Genomic DNA, 26,607 nt, shown 5'->3' with positions numbered 1-26,607 from the left:
CAGCAGAGCAAGGGTATAACTAGAGGGAAGTGGCCCCTGCGATTGCAGGGGGGGCCCAGAGCTTTGACCTAACCTTCCCTTCCTGTGATACGGGGACTATACTTCAGGTCAGGTGTTTTGTGGCTACACTTGTTATGGGTGTGAAGATTATGATGGTTTGTGACCCTTGTGGGATGGGCCCCAAGGCCATGAAGGGCACCAAGGGGAGGCAAGGGAAGGGCTGCAAACATTAAGGGGCCTCATCAAAGTTTTGCTAGGGGCCCACATGAATTGTAGTTATGCCACTGCAGAGTAGGAGTTTCTTCCTTTGCACAGAGTTGTCCTCTGGCCACACCCACTTCCTCCCTCTGCTCTCTCTCATGGGGCATACAGAGAGCAGGTGGACGAGGCTAAAGGACACCTGAAGTGAAAGGGATATGGAGGCTGCTATATTTATTTACTTTCAAGTAATATCATTCGCCTGGCTATCCTGCTGATCCTCTGCCTCTAATACTTTCAGCCACAGACCCTGAACAAGCATGCAGCAGATCCGGTGTTTCTGACACTATTGTCAAATCTGACAAGATTAGCTGCATGCTTGTTTCAGGTGTGATTCAGGCGCAACTGCAGCCGAATAGATCAGCAGGTCTGCCAGGCTACTGGGATTGTTTGACAGGAAATAGATATGGCAGCCTCCATATATTTCTCGCTTCGGGTTCCCTTTAACTTTGTGTTTACAGAAAACAAAAAGGCTAGTGCCCCGATTCCCGGCATCTCCCTTATTGTCTCCTGAGGGTGAGGATGTGTCAGAGGAAGGAGATTAGACAGCTCATAAACTGCTGTTCAGTCCAGGCAAGTATTGCAAGCATGTGACATTAGCACAGGAAGCAAGCATTGCAAACATTTCAAGCCATGTCATTAATCAATGATGCAAACATGATTATGTGCAGTGTATAAATCTTTGTGCTTTGCAAATTGTGATACTTTCTACATATGCATTAAAAACACAGGCCTAGACTAGAGCTTTAAGTTTTTGAATCTGAATAGTTTTCAAAAGAATGACTGCACAGACTTACCGTATATGTGATTGTCTCATCGGTGTCCTGCGTTGATATTGATTGAATCAAGGTGGCGAAAAACAGTATGCTCAGCATGCTGAAATGAAAAGAGACGCACATCACATGCTGTTCGCCTGAAAATGATTCAGTTCCAGGGAATCTCAGTATTTTGAAACTTCTCCTGACTAGACATATGAGTAATCTGACTACTACTAGTAATCTAATAGTAATCTACCATCAACTGATATAATTTTCAAAAGTAATTTAGTAAAAAGTAATTTAGACGTAAGCCGAGGGCTACATGAACAATTTTAATTTGCTCAGTTTCAGTTTTGCACGATGTATTGCGTTTACTATTTTCCTCATTAAAGTGTAACTGTCGGGCATAAAATAAAAAAAAATCAATTCTTTATTTTTACCTGTTAAACACGTAATACGCATGCTAACCAGGCAATCCAAAAGTTAAAATCTCTATTACTTTTCTTGTTTATAAATGATCATTCCCCAGTTTACCTGACTCTTATTTGGTACATTGCCGCACAAAGGAAGTTGCAGGGCATGCTGGGTTGTCTTTTTTTGTTTCTTTATTTCCCCACAGACTTAACTAATGTTCAGAAGCCAAAAAGGACAACCCAGCATGCCCTGCAACTTCCTTTTTGCGGCAACGTACCAAATAAGAGTCGGGTAAACTGGGGAATGATCATTTATAAACAAAAAAAGTAATAGAGATTTTAAATTTTGGATTGCCTGATTAGCATCCTTATTACGTGTTTAACAGATAAAAATAATGAATTGATTTTTTATTTTATGCCCGACAGTTACACTTTAAAGGGAATCTGAAGTGAAAATAAACTTATGATATAATGATTTGTATGTGTAGTACAACGCGGAATTCCGGATGCAGCTGTCACTACACTGCTGGGGGGAATCGGATGTGTGCTGCAGAAATCTGCAGCATGCAATACATATTTTTCCCCGCAGTGCACTGTATCGCTCTGCAATGGCACCAATGCATTTCATAGAAATGATTTCATTGACAAGCATTGGTTGCAGATCCATTGTGGAGAATCGCAATACGAATTCGCATTAAGTGGAAACAGGCCCTCGTTCTCCTGGTTTTTTATGCTGTATTCTGCTTGATTGACAATTTGGTACTGCTCAGATCTGTATATTGTGTATATAGTTGTGTCATTACTAGATATTTAGCCCTCTTTGGTGAGTGTGGGATTATTTCGCTGTGCTTATACTGTATTATCTATTAGATCAGTTTTTCACTGCTGTATATATTGAACATTATTTTCAATAACCACATCATTATTATATCTTTTGTCTCATCTAGTGTACAGATATGTGCTGCACAAAGTTGGCACCAGCTCCACTGTCAGTGAGGTTCAAAATAGGGATGGCTCGAACCTCCAATTTTTGGTTCGCCAACCTCGAACATGAACTTCCGCAAAGTTTGGTTCACGCAAACTTTTGCGAACCGCAATAGACTTCAATAGGGAGGCGAACTTTGAAAGCTAGAAACATTTATGCTATCCACAAAAGTGATGGAAAAGATGTTTCAAGGGGTCTAACACCTGGAGGGGCGCATGGCGGAGTGGGATACATGCCAAAAGTCCAGGGGGGAAAAAAAATCAGAATTTTACGTACAGCAGCGTTAAAGGGCAGAAATCACGTTTTATTGCTAAATTGGAGGCCTAAAGTGCTTTAAAACATCTTTCATGTGTATACTCATGTGTATACATCAATCAGGTAGTGTAATTAGTGTACTGCTTCACACTGACAGACCAAATTCACTGTGTAACGCACCGCAAACAGCTGTTTGTGTAGTGACGGCCGTGCTAGACTGGTGCGCACCATGGCGAGAGTCCAGGCGATAGCGGTTTTCAAGCCCATATGGTCACCGGGCTGAGGTAGCTCAATGACAGAACAGTGACAGTCCAGCTGATCGAATTTGGTCTGTACACAATGAAGCAACAACCTTATTATCTTGGGTGTGCCCCCCCCCCCCGAGACACTCATATAGCCAGCGGTCATAGCTTCATTGTGATACGCAAGCCCCTTCACCGCAGCAAGCTAACGATCATGAAGGGGAATTGACACATGTGCATGTCTTTTGTTTTGTTATTGCAGCTGCAGTGCAGCCAGAAAAATTAGGCAGGCATGTGCACGCACCAGAAAAATTATTACAGCGGCCTTAAAAATTCAGGAATCCGCCTGGAGTCCTGGACCCTATTGGTGGTGGCGAAGAAGGCAGTCAAGCGACCTGCAGGCAGAGATGATGTGTTGGGAGCAACTTAGTCTTGGGGCAGGCAGTCACAAGGCGTGCAGGCAGAGATGCTGTGTGTGGGGACTGACTTAGTCTTCGGACGGGCAGTAGCCCTCCAAGATCCATGCCTCATTAATTTTGATAAAGGTGGGTACTGAACACTTTTGTGACCTAGTCAACTTCTCTTCTCAGTGACAATGCCTCCAGATGTACTGAAGGTCCTTTCTGACAGGACGCTTGAGGCAGGGCAAGACAGAAGTTGGATGGCAAATTGGGACAGCTCTGGCCACAGGTCAAGCCTGCGCACCCAGTAGTCCAGGGGTTCATCGATGCTCATAGTGTCTACATCCAGACTTAAGGCCAGGTAGTCGGCTACCGGCTGGTCGAGGCATTGGTGGAGGGTGGATCCGGAAAGGCTAAGGCAAGGCGTTGGACTAAAGAATGTCCGCATGTCCGACATCACCATGAGATCGCTGGAGCATCCTGTCCTTGCCTACGTGGACATGGGAGAAAGATTACTGGCAGTGGTACCTTTATTCTGTTGTGCTGTGACATCACCCTTAAACGCACTGTAAAGCATAGTTGCCAGCTTGTTCTGCAAGTGCTGCATCCTTTCTGCCTTCAGGTGAGTTGGTAACATCTCCGCCACTTTGTGCTTATACCGGGGGTCTAGTAGCGTGGCCACCCAGTACAGGTCATTCCCCTTGAGTTTTTTTATAAGGGGGTCCCTCAACAGGCTGAACAGCATGAAAGACGCCATCTGCACAAATCTGGATGCAGACGTACTATCCATCTCCTCTTGTTCTTCCTCAGTGATGTCAGGTAAGTTCTCCTCCTCCCCCCAGCCACGAAGAATACCACGGGAAAGTTGAGCAGCACAAGCCCCCTGCGACACCTGCTGCGGTTGTTCTTCCGCCTCCTCCTAAAAAAAATCAAACCACCTTCCTCATCATCTGACTCCTCTTCCCCATATGACTCTTCCTCCTCCTCCTCCCCCCTCTGTGCTGCCGCAGGTGTTGAGGAAACATCTGGTACTGATGAAAATTGATCCCACAACTCTTCCTCCTGTTCCTGTAACTGTTCCTGTTCACGCTCCTCCACAGTTTTAACCACAGCTCTACACACGGCTTGCTCCCGGAAGAAAGCATATGGTATCGAGTCGCTGATGGTGCCTTCACTGCGACTTACCATGTTTGTCACCTCCTCAAACAGCGGCATGAGCCTGCAGGCATTTCGCATGAGTGTCCAGTACTTTGGCCAAAACATCCCCATCTCCCCAGAGCATGTCCTTTCACTGTAATTGTAGAGATACTGGTTGATGGCTTTCTCCTGTTGTAGCAGGCAGTTAAACATCAGGAGCGTTGAATTCCAGCGAGTTGGGCTATCGCAAATCAAGCGCCTCACCGGCAATTTGTTTCTCCGCTAAATATCGGCAAAGCGTGCCGTGGACGTTTAAAACCGCCTGAAATGCCCACACACCTTCCTAGACTGCTTCAGGATGTCCTGTAAGCCTGGGTACTTACACACAAATCTCTGAATTATTAGAGTCAGCACATGTACCATGCAGGGTACATGTGTCAACTTTCCCAAATTCAAAGCCAAAATGAGATTGCTGCCGTTGTCACACACCACGTTGCTGATCTCCAGCTTGTGCGGGGTCAGCCACTGATCCACCTGTTTGTTAAGAGCAGCCAGGAGAGCTGCTCCAGTGTGACTCTCCGGCTTTGAGGCAAGACATGTCTAAGATGGTGTGACTCCGTCGTACCTGGCATGCAGCATAGGCCCTGGGGAGCTGGGGCTGTGTAGCTGGAGAGGAGATCGCAGCAACAGAAGAGTTGTATTGCCACTTAGCCAAGAAGGAGGAGGATGACAGTGAAGAAGATGTAGCAGGAGGAGTAGGAGGAGAAAGAGAGGAGGTGGAAGGAGGCCTGCCTGCAAGCCGTGGAGGTGTTACAACTAGGTCCGCTGCACAGCCACATACTCCCTGCTTGCCAGCGGTCACTAGGTTGACCTAATGGGCTGTGTAAGTAATGTACCTGCCCTGACCGTGCTTGGCAGACCAGGCATCCATGGTCAGATGGACCCTTGACCCAACGCTGTGTGCCGGAGATGACACCACTTGCCTTTCAACTTTATGGTACAGTTTGGGTATCGCCTTTTTTGAGAAATAATTGCAGCCTGGTATCTTCCACTGCGGTGTCCCATTGGCCACAAATTTTCGGAAGGCCTCAGAGTCCACCAGCTGGTATGGTAACAGCTGGTGAGCTAACAGTTTCACCAAGCCAGCTGTCAGACGCCGGGCAAGGGGGTGACTGACAGACATTGGCTTCTTCCACTCCAAAATTTCCTTTATGGACACCTGGGTGCTGCTGTGAGCAGAGGAGCAGGAACCGCTCAAGTTGAGAGGCGGAGTGGAGGAGGGTGGCTGTGATTGTGAAGGTGCAAGGGAGAAAGCGGCTGAAAACGATGCACCTGAAGGAGGAAGAGGAAAAGGAGGGTGGCTTTGTTTTTGTCTGCTGTTTTTCCTCAGGTGGTCTTCCCATTGCAGTCTTGCCTTTTCTCCATGTGCCTTGGTAAGGCAGTTGTCCCTATGCGGGTGTTGGCCTTTCCACGGCTCAATTTTTGGTGGCAGAGAGAACAGATGGCATTGCTCTCATCTGAGGCAGACACACACAAAAATTTCCACACCGCTGAGCCCTGGGGTGTGGGCACTATGGTTGCGTTAGCAACTGACGTTGAAGGGCATGTTGGCTGGCTGTCCATAGGTGGTGATACATGGCGCCAGACACTGCCACCAGCTGTTTCTGACAACGAGCTCCCCCTGCTTCTTTCAGGAACTCGTCTCCTCCTACTTCTCTCTGACTTCCCCTCTGAACTGTCCCCCGTTCATCTCTATTGGGAAACCACGTGACATCCGTATCATCATAATCACCATCATCATAATCATCCTCCCCAGCTTCGTTTGCATCAGACACCTCCAAAACTTCACCAACAGCAGGTACTTCATCATCCTCTTCCTCACACCTTACATCCATAGTGTTGCCTAACTCAGACATATGAGGTGGTGTAACTTGCTTAGCACCTTCATCTTGTTGTAACAATAATGGCTGTGAATCAGTGAATTTCCCACCAATAACTCCTGCGAAGTGTCAAATGTAGCGGATGGGGTGCTTGGAGTAGTGCTGGTGGCTGCGGAAGATGAGGTGTTCTGTGTTAAATAGTCAACCACATCCTGACAATTTTGGGAGTTGAATGGACGTGCCTTCTTCTGAGCACTGTACTTTGGTCCAGGGCCGCACACAATCACGTCAGCACGACCTCGAACAGACCTGCCGGGTGGCCTGCCTCTCGGTCTGCCTCTGCCTATTGTTTTGTCCATATCGGTGGGGATGAAGTGAAAGGTATGCACTGACTTGACTAATAAAATGTGCAGTCACACAGGTGCAGTGAAAGGTATGCAGTAACTGGTATTACAATACAATGTGCAGCTGTCACACAGGTGCAGTTAACAGGTATGCACGGACTGGTATATTAAACAGCGTGCGGTCACACAGGTGCACTGAACAGGTATGCAGTGATTGGTATTACAAATGTGCAGCTGTCACACACACACAGGTACTGTGAACAGGTGCAGTGACTGTTATATAATATAACACTGCGTGCGGTGACGTAGGTAGGTGCACTGAACAGGTATGCAGGGATTGGTATTACAAATGTGCAGCTGACACACACACAGGTACCGTGAACAGGTAGTCACTGAATGTGCTGGGCCTGGCAGTGGCACAGTAGGAATTACCAAGGGGCCAAAGGCCAGCTGCGACTGACTGACAGGGCAGTATATGCAAGTGTCTGTGGGACACACACACACACACACACACACACACACACACACACACACACACACACACACACACACAAATAGATTACAAGAACAACATTAGCTCTCAAAAAAGCTATTGAGGGGTGCTTTTTAGCAATAAGTATCAGCAAGGAGCAAGCTAACAAGCCTAACAAGAGCCTAACTAAGCTTTCCCTATGTCTCTGCAGCAAGCTCTCCCTTCTCTAATTGCTGCAGCCACACGAGTGAGGGAAATGGCTGATGCTGCCTGCCTTTTATAAGGAAGGGGGGGGGGGGGGGGCTCCAGGAGGGATTGTAATTTGTAGCCTGATTGGCTACCATGTGTCTGCTGACTGTGATGTAGAGGGTCAAAGCTGACCCTAATGATGTAGTATAGGGGGAGGGTCAAACTCGCATATAGTTTGCGTTCGATCGCGAACCACGGAAGTTTGCGCGAATCGTTTCGCGGTCAAACCGTTCGGGCCATCTCTAGTTCAAAACAGTTATAAAGAGGGACAGCCACCAGGGGGAGAATTACATGGGGGTAAAGACAACTACATGGAGGGGAGCAGTGTTTTTGCAGCCAGAAGCTAAGTTGTGAGGATGGGCTCCTCCTGACTTGAAATTATTATCCAGGGCCCAACAATTTGCACTGCACATTATAGCTGCGCTGTGGCCAAAAATACAAATGCCCTCTATATAGGTAGGTCGCTAGTTATAAGTGCCCCCAGTATAGGAAGCGATTTATAGGTGCCCCCTGTATAGGAAGCCAGGTTTAGGTGCCCCTGTATAGGAGGCCAGGTACAGGTGCCCCCAGTATAGCTAGCCAGGTATAGTTGCCTCTAGTATAAGTAGCCAAGTATACAGGAGGTGACCCCAATATAGCTAGCCAGGTATAGGTGCCCCCAGTATAGCTAGCCAGGTATAGGTGCCTTCAGTATAGGAACCGAGGTATACGTCCCCCAGTATAAGTAGCCAAATATAGGTGCCCCCAGTATAGCTATCCAGGTATAGGTGCTCCCAGTATAGGTAGCCAGGTATAGCGGCCCCAGTATAGGTATCCGGGTATAGGTGTCCCGGTATAGCTATCCATGTATAGGTTCCGCCCAGTATAGTTAGCCAGGTATAGGTGTCCCCAGTATAGGTAGCCAGGTATAGGTGCCACTGAGTGGGAAGAGATGGGTGACACTGCGGAGAGGGGGGCCAACATCATTCCTCTCTCCCTCTCTATGGGCCTCCCTCCTGTCCTCTCCTGTGGCGCACAGCGGTTTGTAATTAACTCGCCTGCTCACACGCTACATGCGATGCGTCCGCTCCCAGCAGGCCAATAGTTTACATTACATCTTTGACCATTCTGTTGGTCACTGCACTGGCTAATGACTAAAAGGAACTATTTATGCCTAAAAGGAACCTCCTCCCACCTACTTGTCTCCTACAATGCAGATTCTGAGCCAAGGATATAGGAGAGCAAAGAACAGAAACAACAGTCATTACTAAAACTTTAAGAGTAGGAATCACACGCCAGTAGGTACAGTTGAATCTCGTTATAGTAAACTATGATATAGTAAACCTCTGGCTATTGTAATCTCTTTCCCCGGGTCCCTGCAAATGGGTCTGTATTCATATAAAATGCATGACAAATTGTGATATAGTAAACTTCTGGTCCCTTGAAGTTTACTATAAAGGGATTCTACTGTATTTCACTTATACTAATGGAGACAGGGAGTAGATTATGAAAAGGGAAGAAAAGATGGAGCAAAAACCAGAAGAAGAGTAATGGAAGAAACTAGGAAAGTGAGGAGAAGAAGAAAGAGAGGGAGGAGAAAGTCCTGAGTTTCAGGAGGTGGAGGAACTTTTCACCCATGCCTAAATTATGCATGAAGGACTAGGAGTCTCCCTTTTTATTCTGTTCTACAGCCTACTCATTCCTTTCCCCTTAAAGGCATATATAAATAATAGACAAGAAATACAAATCCCATGTCAAAAGGTACAGCTGTCCAAAAATAAAAAACACAGCTTTTTCCCATAACGTTATGGTACTTATACTTTCCTCTGTATTTGTATTCATGGAGTAAAATATATCAGCTAAATTGAAGAAAGAGGAGTCCCCAGTGATAAGTGCACTCTTGACATGTGAACATCAAAGATTGGTTATGCCGACAATCAGATTGAGTAATTTCCCTTACTATGTGATGTTTCAGCTTGTTGGCAATGTCCCTTGTATAACTCGGACGTCTGTAATATATGGAACTCAAGAGACACTTATAATCAGATCCACATGGCCTCTATTATTGACAGGAGTGAGCTGCACTGCAAGGTGTGAGCTGCAGCAGTCGAGATTCTTAAGCATAATTCATAGCAACATAATACACAATAGTACACAAATACAGCAACATTTAATAAAAGCTTGCAAAGCAGGAACTGGAGCAGCAAGTACAGGGAGCACTCCATGGAAAGCATATACAAACAGTCCAATCCTAAAGGATGAAAGTCTGCTGAGTAAGTGTTGCATTTCTTTGCCACAATTTTAAGTGGGAGATTAAAGAAGACCTGACCTAGGACATAACTAATAAAGTGACCACGGAAAAAATATATGTGTATGTTATGGGCATGGCCAAAAGTTGGCCAAAGTGGAAACTGACTGGGCATTTTCCAAACTGATTGATTTAGTTGTAACATCACTGGCCAAAGCTTTCCTGCAATTTTGCCCGATGTGACATTTTCTTGGACTTGGCGGAATTTGGACAAGAGACAAGGCTAATATTAGGCAGAGACGAGTGGAGGTTAGTGTTAGGCAGAGGAGAGGGGAGGTTTGTGTTAGGTAGAGGAGAGGAGAGGTTCTTGTTAGGCACAGAAGAGGGGAGGTTAGGGTTAGGCAGAGGATAGGGGAGGTTAGTGTTAGGCAGAGGAGAGAGAAGATTAGTGTTAGGCAGAGGAGAGAGAAGGTTAGTGTTAGGCAGAAGAGAGAGAAGGTTATTGCTAGGCAGAGGAGAGGGGAGGTTAGTGTTGGGCAGAGGGGTTAAGCACAGGAGAGGGGAGGTTAGTGTTAGGCAGAGGAGAGGGGAGGTTAGTGTTAGGCAGATGAGAGGTTAGTGCTAGGCAGAAGAGAGGGGAGGTTAGCATTCCGCAGAGGAGAGGGGAAGTTAGTGCTAGGCAGAGGAGAGAGGTTAGTGTTAGCAGAGGAGGGAAGTTACTGTTGGGCAGAGGAGGAAGGTTAGTGTAAGGCAGAGGAGAGGTTAGTGCTAGGCAGAGGAGAGCGGTTAGTATTAGGCAGAGGAGAGGGGAGGTTAGTGTTAGGAGTAGGAGAGGGGAGGTTAGTGTTAGGCAGAGGAGAGGGAGGGTTAGTGTTAGGCAGAGGAGAGAGGAGGTTAGGGTTAGGCAGAGGAGAGGTTAGTGCTAGGCAGAGGAGAGGGGAGGTTAGCATTAGGCAGAGAAGAGGGGAGGTTAGCATTAGGCAGAGGAGAGGGGATGTTAGCATTAGGCAGAGGAGAGAGGTTAGTGTTAGGCAGAGGAGGGAAGTTACTGTTAGGCAGAGGAGGAGGGTTAGTGTTAGGCACAGGAGAAGGGGAGGTTAGTGTTAGGCAGAGGATAGGGGAGGTTAGTGTTAGGCAGAGGAGAGGGGGACAGGGGTGTAACTACAAATCTTGGGCCCCCCAGCAAAATTTTGATGGGGGCCCCTTAATGTTCCCAAGTATCAACTCCTCCACAGTCTCCCCTTGGTGGCCTTCACAGAGTGGAGGGCCAACTTACATGGGCCATAAGTGCGGCCATCAGGATCTTCACACCCGCAACATGTCGCCATAAAAAAGAAAAAAGAAAAAAAAAGAGGGATTGGAAGTAAAAAATGGCAAAATGCAGAATCGCCAATACAAAAAAATGCCTGAAAAATGCAGTTAGAAATTACAGGGATAAGTGTGAAGGCACCCTTAGGCTTTCATTCTACGTTTACATGGACACGTTAAATTATGACGTACATGTAATGCAATGCAAACTGATTGATTTTATGGCTGTCAACCCCTTTAACTCAGGCATGTCTAGTATGGATGCTCTTGTCCACAGCCAGTAGAGTGGCTCCAAGATACATATTGGACTTGCTACAGTCAAACAAGTTTAGAAGGTTCCTTTGCCAGAATGGCGTAAGAAGATACAGAACATATCTACCTTTTAATTTCTGTGATTCTTCCTTTAAATCAAAAGGAAGAAATAACAATGTTATAAATGTTTTAAGAACAGAAAGGGTACCCTGTGAAAAATGAAAATGAAACAGGAAATAAAACTATGCAGGAGATAAATAATGTACTTCACTGTACAACTCACTGGTAAAACAAAAACAAAAAATGTACAAGAATCTATCTGTAGGAAAACTGGTTGCATCCAGAAGCAGTCAGTCCATGCTCAGGGCTGCCGACAGAAATTATTTAGTGCTTGTGCTTTCTCGGCCTTAAGATAACTCCCTCACCTAAATGAATGGATATAATGCAGAGATTCTAGTAAATGAACACCCTTTATCAACTCATACTAAATTCATTGTAAGCTCAAGACTATAGGCCTGTTCTGCAAATAGCATACAGTTTATATTCATATGCAGCTCCATTTTCAAATGAGGTTACAATGTTGATTTACCCTCCTGACGGTATGCAGTTTCAGTGGCTGCGTCTGCGGGAGGGATTTTTGTAATAAAACTTGTTGCAATAGTTGTAGCTGGAACTAGGCTAGCTACCAGTGTCCCCCAAGTCCCCCGCACCTCTCTGATCCCACCGATCGTCACCGTTTATATTTACCCAGCCGCGATCCTGCGAGAGCGCCAGGTGTGACTCTGACATACTGCTGTTGTGTACTCCTTCCCTTACTGCCTGATGAAGCGGGGATATAGACCTGTGAAACACATTGTGATTAACCCTTGGAGTGTACCAATAAATATATTTTTGTTGAATACACAGCTTGTTGTGTCTGCTTGAAGGAGGTAAGTCCACCACTGCCTCCTAAGCAATTTTTAAATATTTTAAATACTGCTTTTATTCTTTTGGCGCCTCTGTTCAATTTACAATATATTATACATCCACCCTTGGTGGAGGGGGATACCCCATCTTTCTTCATATCTACAGAGAGCGACATCTTAATCCTGAGTGAGGACAGGTTAATCTCCTCACCTGCCTATTACAGTGGTTGCCTGGAGGTAACCCTGGTTTGTGAGTATATATTTTACTCTTTCTCATCATATCAATTGCCTTGACTTACTACACTATATTGGGCTCTCGGTTCTCTCTTTTTACATTTTCAAATGAGGTTAGGATGTTGATTTACCCTCCTGGCGGTACGCAGTTTTGGTGGCTGCATCCACGGGGATTTTTGTAATAAAACTTGTTGTAATAGTTGTAGCTAGCACTAGGCTAGCTACCAGTGTCCCCCAAGTCCCCCACACCTCTCTGATCCCACCGATCGCCACCACTTATATTTACTCAGCCGCGATCCCGCGAGAGCCGCTGCCTCCGCAATCAGCTTCAGTTATTGCTATGGTGACAATCAGACATGACGTCATGCGCAGTCCCGATCCTCCCCATAGTGAAGCCTGGAGCTGATTGGGAGGCTGCGCCATCGCGGGATCCCTGGGGGGTATGTATTGTGGCTGCGATCGGGGGCGATCGGAGGGGACCAGAGGGACTTTGGGGACACAGGTAGCTGGCCTAGTGCTAGCTACAACTAATACAACAAGTTTTATAACAAAAATCCCTCCCGGGGCCATGCGATCCTCCGCGACGGCTACCCCGAGTGTAGGTCGGGGTTACCGCCAGGAGGTTAAAAAATGAGATAAAAATAATGGGCAACACGGTGGCGTAGTGGTTAGCACTCTCGCCTTGCAGTGCTGGGTTTGAATCCCAGCCAGGGCATTATCTACATAGAGTTTGTATGTTCTCACTGTGCCAGTGTGGGATTTCTCTGGGCATCTCAGTTTCCTCCCACATCCCAAAAACATAGACAGTGGCATAGCTAAGGAGCTGTGGGCCCTGATGCAAGCTTTACAATGGGGCCCCCCATGCACTCTATTCATAACAATTGATACGGCGCACCAAAACCTGCCAATGGCACCTACAGTGTCAGAGGTGCAAGAAGGGGATGGGGAACAGTTTGTTAATGATTACCACTATTCAAAGTATCTATACAAATGATTATTATGAGCACAGGACCAATAGAGAGCTAATACTGTAGTTGAGGGAGGGCCCTTCGGGGGCCCCTCTGGCCCAAGGGCCCCGATGCGGTCCCAACCTCTGCAACCCCTATTGCTACGCCCCTGCATACAGATAAGTTAATTGGCTTCCCCCTAAATTGGCCCTAGACTACGATACATATACACAACACGATCCATGCATAGACATATGTCTCATAGAGATTCGATTGCGAGCCCCTCTGTGGGACAGTTAAGTGACAGACAATATACTATGTGCAGCGCTGCGGAAGATGTTGGCACACTATAAGTAATAACAAAATGCTACAATATGCACATTATGTAATCCACATATTTAATTTATAATAGTTCAAAGACAAAATAATAAATGTTAAAACTGTAAAATAATTTTTTTTTTAAATTCTTTGCTCATTTTGAATTTGATGCCGTCAAAATCTTTAAACACACCTACAGTATACTGAAAGTTTAAATAAATGAGTGGGGTGCAAACACACAAGACTCTGATACTCTTTATTTTCACTTTATGCTCATTGACTTCGGGCCCCTCCCATCCCCCAGTCCAGAACCTCTTCCTGTCATGAAGGAAGAGACACCGAGAGCCCAATATGATGTAGTAAGTATTGGATAATGATGGCTAGTGTAGGTAAGTAAAATAATACTCACAAACCAGGGTTACCTTCTAGGCAACCACTGTAAATGCAGGTGGGGAGATTTAAGAACTGACCTGTGAGAAAACGCGGAAAAGCCGCCGCGTGTACTGACAGCAAGGCGGCTGATTCCGCGTCCAACGCGGCGGTCTGCACGCGGAAGCGTGCATCTAGTGACATGGCGGAATGCGGAAAAGCCGCCGCATGTACTGACAACAAGGAGGCTGGTTCCGCGTCCAGCGCAGCGGTTTGCACGCAGCAGCGTGCAGCTGGTGTGGCTGAGCCTGTTAGTTCACACAGGTTTAGGGCTACGCACGCGCGCGCCAGAAGTCAGGACTTTTATGCCAGCAGGAAATGTGTCAGCTGATCAGGATGATCAGCTGATTCCTGCTGGACTCCTGATTGGCTGAGTGGTTCGGGCGGGGCGGCTGTATATATACAGCTTGCTTGTCAGTTGCTGGTTGTCTGCCGTTGGGAACACTATGTGGAAGCACTCAGACCTTAGTCAGATCCTACAGTGTGTTTGAACCAGGTGGACCTGGGAATTCACACTGAGCCAGATTACTTGTACTGTTATTCTGTTTATGCTTAGGCTAGTTCCAGGGTGCTGAGACCACGGACCTCACACCCAGACTAGGGAACTGTATTATCATCTGTGTTATTCTCCAGACTAGTTCCAGGGTGTAGAGACCACGGATCTCACACCCAGACTAGGCATTGTTTGATATCTGTTATGACTTATTGCTTTCCTGACTACTCTTCTGTCCTCTGATTCGGTACCTCGCATATCTGATTCTCCGTTGCCAAACCCTGCTTGCCCTGGATACCGAATCAGTCTTCTGTCTTTGTACCTTATCTGTCCGTGTGTTACCGACCAGGCGTGCCTGACCTCGAGAGCTATCTCTCCTCTCAAGAGATAGTCTCCAGATCAGATAGTGACATCCACCTTCAGGTGTCACTCACTCTCTGGTCCTTCCTATCCCCAGCCTGACTCCACCCCTTGGAGAGTCTCAGGCTGCTGGAAGGTTCCTGTGTCCTCAAGAGCAGTATTCCTTACTGCCTATGATCACCTGCTTGCAGGTGCATAGCTCAACGTACTACTGTTACACCAAACACTCACATACCTATAGGTGTCCAGAGGTTAGTAATATATCTGTATTATCGGTGATTCTGCAGATCATCAATAATCGGGTATATATCTGCATTTTTGGTGATACTGCAGATCACCAATAATCAGATTCTCTCTGCGTGCTGACATCAATCGTTACATGACCCCACTAAGAGTTAAGAATTCACTCTCTGCATATCAGAAAGAAGGGGGTATCTCACCCCTCCACCAGGGGTGGACACAGATATCGTAGGAAGTGAACAGAGGTGCCAACAGGATAAAATATACTAAAAACTTAAAAATACTACGAGGTACCTCCCCGAAGCAGACATGAAACTGTCAGTTTTCAAAAAAGCATAGATTTATTAACATATTCCCAAACAGTGTTGCAACGCGTTTCACAGGTATAGTCCCGCCCCATCAGGCAATAAACAAAGGAGTATTCTTTCTGCCAATGTACCACACACGTATATTAAATTTCTAGAAAATCTTGAAAAAGAGATCGGATAATTCAGAAATATTGGGTTGTCGAAAAAATGTAAATAAATACCGGTAAATATTTCTTTCAATCTAATATGAAATTACGTTTTTATGCGCATTTTCTTTTTAATTACACCTGTGTGTGTGTATATGTATATATATATATATATATGTATATATATATATGTATATGTATATATATATATATATATATATATATATATATATATATACATATATATCAGTGATGGCTCAAGCTTTACATTTATTTGGGGGGCACAAAGGCTGGATGGCTGGATGGCTGGCTGGTGGGGCCCATTTGGGTGATCAAAATTGATGTTTGTATGGCGAGCTTTAGATATTTTTTGCCCACCTAATAAAATTAAGGCTAATGAGTTCAGAAATAATGGGAAACAAATGTTAACATCTCAAACAGAACTAGGAGGCTTTTGAGCAGAGCATATTGTCCAAATGATTCTGCTATCATTGAAGAACAGTTACCTACAGATGTACTTGGCTAGTTTGCTGGCATGCTTTAATCCTTACTTGGTACCAAGCTGCTCCCGTGTGATCAGATCACAGACAAATCATTCTAGCCCCCAGCCTGTGTCTCATCATGACTCTACAAGCAAGGGGAGGAGGAAGAGGCAGGAAGAAGAGAAACACTGTGTGTGTAATTCCTTATCTTAATATCTAAGCATTGCTGGAGACCAGAGCTTGTATTTTACAGACAGGAAGTTTTGAATCAGGATTATCCAGATTCAAAACTTCCTGTCTGTAAAGTACAAGCTCTAGTTTATTGGCTAATTTAAAAGAAAAACAGTAAGATTTAAAACTGTAAGCCTTCTACAGACTCTATTCTGTTGACTGACAATGTTAGAACCTACCATCAGAAGAGAGAATTTTTTGTGTGTGCAAATTTAAGTGTCATCCAGATACATTAATTACAGGGGATCTTGCAAGGATTGTGAGGTATTTATGGCCAATAGATAGACAATTGGTTTACTTAACATATAAACAGACTCAGGCTAACATGGAGAGTTTCTTACAGACCCTTGTTTATACTTAAAGTTATTCACAAATTGTATACTTCTGTTCGATTTTAATTGGTTGCACATCAATTTACAATCTAACACACACTATATGAATTTTGGAAAAACTGATGAAAAATTTCCATCGATAAAAATAAAAAATGGGAAATCCAATCTGATTTTTCAGTCAAATAAAAAAAAAATCTTTTGATTTTTTTGGGACAATCCAATCCTTATAATCGAATTGCCGTGAAATTGGATCATTTTATTGTATCATGTGTGGCCACCATTAGACTATGAGGAACATATGGCTATGGTAGGAATTCGATTGTGAGCTCCTCTGAGGGACAGTTAGTGACAAGACAATATGCTCTTTAAAGTGCTGCGGAAGATGTCAGTGTTATATAAGTACTAAATAAATACTGTAAATACAGCAGCCATTGCATTTAATTGTTTTAATCTGCAAGCTCAGTTTTCAAGCTGCATGAAATGAGTGACCATAACATTTACATGCACTCTGAATTGGCCATCCCCAAATTCTCCTTTTATATGGGTATGAATTACATGAATTAGAAACAATGGGAATTACAGTGGGATGTTTGGGCAAGCTTGTTAATCATCACGATTTTCCTGTATAAATCGTTGGTAAAAAATATCAGTTAAATATATCATATAGGAGACACACACAGTGATATTTAAGAATGAAATTAAGTTTATTGGATTTACAGAAAGTGCGCAAAAGTTGTTTAAATAAAATTAGGCAGGTCCATAAATTTGTGCACTGTTGTAATTTTATTGATTCCAAAACCTTTAGAACTAATTATTGGAACTCAAATTGGCTTGGTAAGCTCAGTGACCCCTGACCTACATACACAGGTGAATCCAATTATAAGAAAGAGTATTTAAGGGGGTCAATTGTAAGTATCCCTCCTCTTTTAATTTTCTATGAAGAGTTGCAACATGGGGGTCTCAAAACAACTCTCAAATGACCTGAAGACAAAGATTGTTCAGATCATGGTTTAGGGGAAGGATACAGAAAGCTGTCTCAGAGATTTCAGCTGTCTGTTTCCACACTTAGGAACATATTGAGGAAATGGAAGTTCAAGTTAAGGCTCGAAGTGGCAGACCAAGAAAAATCTCAGATAGACAGAAGCAACGAATGGTGAGAACAGTCAACTCACAGACCAGCACCAAAGACCTACAACATCATCTTGCTGCAGATGGAGTCACTGTGCATCGTTCAACCATTCGGAGCACTTTACACAAGGAGATACTGTATGCGAGAGCGATGCAGACGAAGCCTTTTCTCCGCCCACAGCACAAACACAGCAGCTTGAGGTAAGAGGTATGCTAAAGCACATTTGGACAAGCCAGCTTCATTTTGGAATAAGGTGTTGTGGATTGATGAAACTAAAACTGAGTTATTTGAGCATAACAAGGGGCGTTATGCATGGGGGAAAAAGAACCCAGCATTCCAAGAAAAACACCAGCTACCTACAGTAAAATATGGTGGTGTTACATCATGCTGTGGGGCTTTGTGACCAGTGCAGGGACTGGGAATCTTGTCATAGTTGAGAGACACATGGATTCCACTCGGTATCAGCAGATTCTGGACCATTGTCCAGGAATCAGTGACAAAGCTGAAGCTGCGCCGGGGCTGGATTTTGCAACAAGACAACGACCCTAAACACTTCTCAAAATCCACCAAGGCATTCATGCAAAGGAACGAGTACAACGTTCTGGAATGGCCATCTCAGTCCCCAGACCTGAATATAATTGAAAATCTGTGGCGTGAGTTAAAGAGAGATATCCATGCTAGCAAGCCATCAAACCTGAATGAACTAGAGATGTTTTGTAAAGAGGAATGGTCCAAAATACCTTCAACCAGAATCCAGACTCTTATTGGAACCTACAGGAAGCGTTTAGAGGCGGTAATTTCTGCAAAAGGAGGATCTACTAAATATTGATTTAGTTTCCTTTTTGTGGTGCCCAAATGTATGCACCTGCCTAATTTTGTTTAAACAATTATTTGCACGCTTTCTGTAAATCCAATAAACTTAATTTCACTTCTCAAATATCACTGTGTGCGTCTTCTATATAATATATTTAACTGAATTTTTTTTATCTAAACAACCAACGATTTATACAGGAAAATCCTGACGATTAACAAGGTTGCCCAAACTTTCGCATCCCACTGTACATGAGTTCTTTATCATTACATTTTAGGCAGGTGTACTAGGAATCTTGCCAAGGCAGATTTATAGATCTCTTACTACATCTGTAGTATAGAGAGAATAAAGGTAGCCATACACACACAGAATTTTGCCTGATGGTCCCAAACTATTGATTCTTATCTGATCAGATTCAGAATTAATTCAGAAAGGAATCGTCAGGGCCGGCGCTACCATAAAGGTAAAGGGGGAAATTGCCCTAGGGCCCCAGAGTCTGTAGGGGCCCCCAAGGTGTCTCCCCCTACTTAACTGTTGTTCCCCAGTAACCCTTGCAGAGTCTTTGAGTGAGTCAGGTGGTGTCAGCTCCTGCCTTAGGGGCATTGGGTGGAAATTTGGCTGCAACATAGGGTCCCCAATGCCAATTTTTGATTGGAGGGGTGTTTTTTGGGGGGCCCGGGATTCATTTTGCCCTGGGGCCCCCATTGTTACTAGAACCGGCCCTGGGAATCGGTTACATCCATATACACTGCAGAACAATTTTCAATAGTTTCCACCAGGTACTTTATTGAAAATCGATTAAAATGTGGCATTTCACTGTTCAATAATATGTAATGCTATGGACTGTTGACCCACCACCCCTCCTGTCCTGCCCATAATCGACCAATAGCATCCAAAGAGTTTGATCAAGGCTTCTGATTGATTTTGGCCTAAGAATCCATCGATAAGACATTTTTGTGGCAGCGATTGCCAGCAGATTTTCTCAGAGTTATGAAAATGACTGAGAATCGAATGGGAAAACTGATGTGTGTACAGCCTGCTTTATTTACATTGGATGTACTACAGAGACTCATTAAGATTTTGTATACTTCAGAGACGTACGTTTGATAAGGGCACAAGGAAACAAGGGTGCGGGGTAAAGCTGACTTTTCAAATGATTATTTATTTATTCATTATTTATCATTTCTTGATCATTATCTCCATTAGAATAATAAACATGTTAAAATACAGCATTAAAAGGGTGCAAGGTGAAACTGAAAAAAACACTGGTAAATATTACCAATATTTTACTACAACTGAACCTAACCCTACTCTCACACAGAACCCTCAGCCTCCCATGCCTAACCCTAAGACCTTCCTGACACCTAACCCAAAATCCCCTCTCCTGACTCCTTTCTCTTAACCCTAAAACTCCCCTGACGCCTACTCTGAGGGCGTGATTCCACTTGAGCACCGCGCATCTGCGAGAAGCGCGCGGCTCTTCCGGGTCTGTGGGGAAAGCAGACGAATCCAATCAACCGTGCCATGCACGGCTATGGGATCCGCAGCCTCCCGCACCGATTCGAATGGAAAAGAAGGCTGAATCGCTAGCGGTAGCGATTCGGCCGGCGTTACTATTGCTGCGGATTCGTGGAGGTTTCCGCTCAAGTGGAAGCGCTCCCTAAGACCCCCCCCCCCCCTCCTGATGCCTAGGCCTAAAACCCCCCTTGCCTAACCTTAAAGGGAATCTGAAGTGAAAATAAATAATGAATTGTACGTGTAGTACAGCTAATTAATAGAATATTAGTAGCAAAGAAAATATATTGTTTCCAGTGCAGAAAGAGTTAAGAAACTTCACTATCTATGCAAAGGAGCTTCTCTGAACTCTCTGACCCAACCTGGATTGGAGACAGTCCTGTTTTCTGAAGCACTTATACATAAAAAAATGGCGAGAGACTGCTTCAGATAAGGTTTTACTGCAGGGAAGTTCAAAGGTCATTAGCTCTGCTCTGTTTCATAGTTTAAAATATAGTGTAGTTTGTAAACTGCAAATATTAGAGAATGATGCAATGTTATAAAAAAAAAGCTATATAACGGAAAATAAAAATATGAAATTATTTTCTTTGCTACTAATGTTCTATTAATCATCTGTACTACACATACAATTCATTATATCATTTTTTTTTTTGCACCAATTTCACTTTAAAAAACCCCTACCTCGTAAATTCAAAAAATGATACGTTTCTAAAACAATTAATTTCAAAACTATCATTTACACAATGATAATTCTGAAAAAGAAATTCAATATTATAATTTTCAAACCGATAATTCTCAAAACGAGAATTTTCGATTGGATGGGCCCAGCACCCGCTAGTTATCGGGCACCCAAATTTCTGCTTTTGGTGTACAACAGCTGATACTTTGTATAAGCGCCTATTGGGCGCCCAAATAGCCAAATAATAGGGGTGTAAATCAGGTCTCGGCAATGGCCGGACCTTGAATTACTACGACTCAGAGGGGGAATAGTAATTAACCACTTCAGGACAAGAGGTTTATACCCCCCTAGTACCCAGGCCTTTTTTTTACAATTCGGTACTTCACAACTTTAACGATTTATTGCTTGGTCATAGAACTTAGCACCCAAATTAATTTTACCTCCTTTTCTTCTCACAAATAGAGCTTTATTTTGGAGGTACTTGATTGCTGCTGCTATTTTTAGTTTTTTATATTAATTAAAAAGACCTATATTTTTGAAAAAAACACAACAATTTTTTATACACCCCCCACTCAAATTGGCCCTACACTACGTTACATACAATACGTAATACATATATAGACATATGGCTATGGCAGAGATTAGATTGTGAGCCCCTCTGAGGGACAGTTAAGTGACAAGACTATACTCTGTGCTGCCCTGCATGAGATGTCAGCGCTATATAAATGCTAACATTGATAAATACTAAAAAAAAAAACCAGACTGCCAGCTCCGATCGACGGCTGGCAGGCTGATCGCTGGGGCCGGCTGTTTACAGTGATGAGAGCTCGCGCTCATGCGAGCTCCCATCACATCTCACTCCTCGCGAGATGACGCCATATGGCGGCGCTAAGGAACAACAGAGCCACTCTGCGGCCGCCAATTTGCGCTAGGCGGTCGCAGAGAGGTTAACGCTGCCCAGTATTTCAGCGGCAGCAGGGTGAGCCGTCATTCGGCTCACCTTGTGCCCAAGTGACCAGGTAGCAGAATGCATGTATCGCTTTTCCACTATCACCATTTTGCAATCCAACAGTCAAACCACGGCAATCCACTGCAAATATTTCCATTCGTGCAATGCATTTGTGGCGCAATTTTCCTGAGCACAATCGCAGTCCTGCTCCATTTTTGATGTGCTTCATTTAGCTCCTATACAAAGTATAGGAGAAAATTGCATAGTAATCAGTTGCTATGCAATTTTCTTGTGATTGGACTGTTATTATTTAGTATTTATATAGCGACAGCTTCCGCAGCGCTGTATAGATTATATATAGTCTTGTCACTTAACTGTCCCTCAGAGGGGCTCACAATCTACTGCCTACCATAGTCTTATGTCTGTGTATGTATCGTGTAGTGTGGGTATCGTAGTCTGGAGCCAATTTTTTAGGGGAATGCCAAATAACTTATCTATATGTTTTTGGGAGGTGGGAGTTCAGATTATTTTCCTGCCAGGGGCGTAGCAATAGACCCTGCAAGGGATGCAACCGCAGGGGGGCCCAGAAGCCGCAGGGGGCCCTGTCCTGAGAGGCTGAAGACTCAGGGCAAGGAGAGAAAAAACTTTCTGCTCTCTGCACAATTGTTCTAATGACTGCATCTGCTCAGCCACTTATAACAAATCATACAAAGTGTTGTAGACAAAGACTTGTAGACAGTCCCTATTAAGTGTGCAGGGAAAGGGGGGGCCCATCTAAAGTTTTGCAGGGGGGCTCAGTAATTTCTAGTTACGCCCCTGTTTCCTGCCGTTTTTTCTCTCACCATAAATCGCAAATGCACTGCAATTGCACCATACACCCCACTGATCGTACTGGAATTACGGTTGTAGAAAATAGAAAGAAACACGGTTGCGCTTTTCAGTGGAAAAGGGCCCTTAGGAGTTTCACTAACACCCTGTAATGAAGAAAGATTAGGCCTGCAGGTGTGATACATACTTGCATCAGATTATAGAGAATCTGAATACAAAGCAGCCTGCAATGTGACCTACGTTGGCACGCAGATACATTTATGCAAGGGAGTTGTATCATTCCATTCCACAAGGTATAAGCAGGGTCAGCATCGCGGATATGGAACACAATCATAATAGTTGTAATAGTCTTGTTTTCAAAGAGTTTTTTTAGGTAAATTATGCAAAATTTAAATTACACAAATACATTTCTGAAACCAAAACCTGGCATAAATTAAAACTAAATCAGCCAGCAGCGTACTATATCCCACTGCAGCAGAATACAGTGCCTTAGGCAGGAAGAAGGAGTTTAATAATCCAAAATGTAACATTCTACACGTGTTCAAATTAAATGAGTTTGAATTACATGAATTTTTAAAATAACATGAGTTCGGCCTGGTTCAGGGCTGGAACCCACTAGAGCAATTTTTTGAGCGTTTAGGGAGTGATTCAAAACGCTAGCGATTTCCCTAAACGCTCAGCTAATGTTAATGGATGTGCCAAATTCCACTGGAGCGATTGCGATTACCAAAATTGCAAACACAGGACATGCAGCATTTTTAGCGTTTAGCATTAGCGTTTCTGCAATGTAAAGTATATAAACGCCGGTGTAATTGCTCATCAAAACCTACACAGAGCGATTTTGCTAGCGTTTTTAAATTACTGCACACTGTAAAAAAATTAAAATGAATTGAAAGGACCAATCAGAATTAAAAACTCTAATCGCTAATCGCTACACAGTCGCTGGCAAAACGCTTACACTTTTAACAATCGCTACCAAAATCGCCAGAAAACGCTCATGAAATTGCTTACAAAACGCTCATTAACCCCCTTGGCGGTACGCAGTTTCTGAGGCTGCGTCCGCCGGAAGGTTTTTTTGCCTAACATTTTTTTTTGAATGCTTTAGCTAGCATTTTGCTAGCTAAGCGTATGGCCAAAGTTGCTCCGGTCCCCCCATGCCTGCCGATCGCCGCCGTCTCAACGTACCTCACCACGATCCCACGAAAAGCGCAGTTTCCTGATCGGCTTCCGGCGTTGCTATAGCGACGATCAGAGATGACGTCATGACGTCATCTGGAATCCCGATCGCCGTCATCGCGAAGCCTGGAGCCGATTGGGCAGCTGCATCGGCGTGGGAACGCTGGGGGGTACGTATAACGGAGGCTATTGCGGGCGATCGCAGGGGACCGGAGCAACTTTGTGCATACGCTTAGCTAGCGAACCGCTAGCTAAAGCGTAATGCACCGATTTAAAAAAAAAAAAAAACATCCTGGGGCCATGTGATCCTCCGCGGCGGCTACCCCGTATCTAGTACGGGGTTACTGCTAAGGAGGTTAAAAATGCTAGCGGTTGCGATTAGTGATAGCGCTTTGTAGTGGGTTCCAGGCCTCACACTGTGAGAGATTGTGCTACAGCAGTGTGACCCTATGAGGGTGTTCTTACTGCAGGGTTTCGCTTTTAAGAAAAACAAAAACAACTTTTTAGAATGATTTTTCATAAAGTAATGTGCAAAACCACACATTCCGTTCAAAATCACTCTGAAAATTGTTTTGCATTATCGCAATTGCTAAGCACTTAGCGATTGCATTTTGTAGTGTGAACTAGGCCTAAGGCCTCATTCACAATCAAGCGCTTTTTGCCCGCGATTCACACTTTGCTGACGGCAGGCGGTCAGCAAAGCGCTGCTGCACACGTAATTCTATGGGATTACCCTCACTGCAGCGATTGCAGTGCGTTTGCGATTATCACAGATTGCAAACGCACTGCATGCAGCATTTTCCTATTCAGTTTCTAGATTTTTCAAATTAAGTTCTTCAGAATAGCCATCGTGTTTACCTGCCTGAAAATTGTTACCGTACTTACAGCCACTGTAGCAGAGACCTTATATATTTGGCATTGACTATTTGCCATTGTCTTTTACAATATCACTTTATAAATGATTTAGTCAGTGTTTGCGCATTGTAATATCTTTCCTCACCCTGATTTACATTCTGATATTTATCACAGGCGGCAACATCTTTACTGCTAGCAGGTTCATCTCTGCGGAATGCTTGTTGATTTCCAAAATCAGTGGAAATATACCTGATCTCCCAGAATGCTCAGAGGGGGGCGATTGGTAGGGAGAATTCCACACAGCTAAGCAACCTTGGCTGTGACATCACTGGGAGGGCAGTACTACATACCAATATACAGCAATATATACTGTAGATAACGGAAGAGTTTCTAATGCTGAAATTTACTGTAAAAGTGGGTATCTTGAATAATTGACTGCCTTCTACTATATGTCTCTACAGTGCCTCTTTAAAGAGGAACTGTAATAAAGACGCCTGCACAGTAGAGCAGACCCGATCGGGCTCAGCGATTTACACCTGAGGCCCCGTTCACACTTGCGGTTCTCTGCCAAACGGACCGTACGGTTCTGATCCGGATCCGATCCGGATCCGGTCAGGTTGCATCAGGTGTACATCAGGATGCGATCCGGATCCGTTTGGCAAAAGATAGTAGAAATAAAATAAAAATGTTGGGGTCTGGGAGGTCAGCAGAAGGTGGACCTGTGGAATCAGGCCCTCCGCTGTTTAGAACTCACCTCCACCTCCGACATACTGCCAACATCTCCAGCACGTTTAAAGTCACTGCTGCTCCACTCCAAAATGCTTGCCCATGTGTCCCCATCCAAAATCGCCGCTACAATACGCATAGGAAGTGGGGTAGAACGTCCAGTTTTTATAGCCAGTGTGTTGTGCGCTCTCCGTTTCTCATTGGTTTCTATTGGCCGGATGCAACAGTCCGGCTCTGCTCCGGATACGTCAGCCGGAGGAGCCGGACCAAAAAATAGCGCATGTTGGGTCTTACGCCGGAGTCCGGATCGGCTCCAGTCCGGACGGAACGGACGCATGTGAACGGACGCATAGACTTTCATTGCTATGCCGTGCGTCCGTTCCGTCCGTTCCGCATGCGGTCCGGCTCCGGCACGGCGATTTCGGACGGCGACCACCAATGTGAACCGGGCCTGAGCCTGAGGGGAGGTGATGGTACTGAGCCTGTACAGGATCTCAGAGGTAAATATCTCTGCATGCTGCAGGCACTACTGCGCTTGCCCGGATCCGCTGAAACGAGTTTCAGGGTGTGTCAGTGCTGGATCGAGGCTACAAAGGAGGATGGGGGAAGCCTCATTAGGATCCAGAGGCTACTCGTCCTCCCAATGTATGTACCCACTTTGGGGCACTTCTTTCCTTACAGGTTCTCTTTAAAGAGACTCTGAAGTCTCATAGAATTCAGGTTTTTATTTTAAAAATCTCTTTAACATCAATGTCCTAACTAAAACACTGCATCCCTGCGGCGGAACACTGACTAGATCACCCCAAACTCCCCAGTAAAAATCCACAACTTTCTTGGTCGTGGTGGATTTAGCTGCCCCGGGAAGCTGAGCTTGGAGCTGCATCTCTGCCTCCATACGCGTCAATCCGCTCCTATCTCCGCCTCTCCCCCGCCCCTCTCAGTGAAAGAAGACTGAGAGGGGCGGGGATAGGTGGCGATCTGCGCTGAGGGACGCGTGTAGAGGCAGAGCTACAGCCTAAAGCTCTGCCTCTTCATGGAAACGCTCCCCGCAATGTGTCCCGGGGAGTTTGGGGAGATTTAGTTTGTGTGCAGCCGTGGGGATGAGGCGTTTTAGTTAGGGCATTGATATTAAAGAAATTTTAAAAATAAAAACCTGAATTTTGAGAGACTTCAGTCTCTTTTTAAGCTGATATATCCCTGGTTCCTATTTCCCATCAGTTGTACAGTCAGTGTAATAAGAAGTCACACAAAGGGTTGTGGAATGAAGCGGTTCTCTGAGGTAGTGACTCACCTCTCCCTGAAACAATTTGTTATTTCTTAGTAGCAGAGTTGG

General features: G+C 44.7%; 1 protein-coding gene across 1 annotated transcript in view; it reads right to left on the bottom strand.

Moving 5' to 3' along the window:
- Positions 1–26,607, bottom strand: part of EFEMP1 (EGF containing fibulin extracellular matrix protein 1) — a 112,053-nt gene that overhangs the window by 76,794 nt on the left and 8,652 nt on the right. Inside the window, exon 2 of the mRNA XM_068232422.1 lies at positions 1,056–1,134. Within this exon, the coding sequence (XP_068088523.1) occupies positions 1,056–1,133 (78 nt within the window). The 5' untranslated portion in view covers position 1,134. The remainder of the gene's footprint in view (positions 1–1,055; positions 1,135–26,607) is intronic.

Source organism: Hyperolius riggenbachi, chromosome 4, assembly GCF_040937935.1.
Source record: "Hyperolius riggenbachi isolate aHypRig1 chromosome 4, aHypRig1.pri, whole genome shotgun sequence".
Classification (NCBI taxonomy): domain Eukaryota; kingdom Metazoa; phylum Chordata; class Amphibia; order Anura; family Hyperoliidae; genus Hyperolius; species Hyperolius riggenbachi.
Note: the sequence above shows the minus strand (reverse complement) of the source record. Positions and strands in the feature narration are given on the sequence as shown.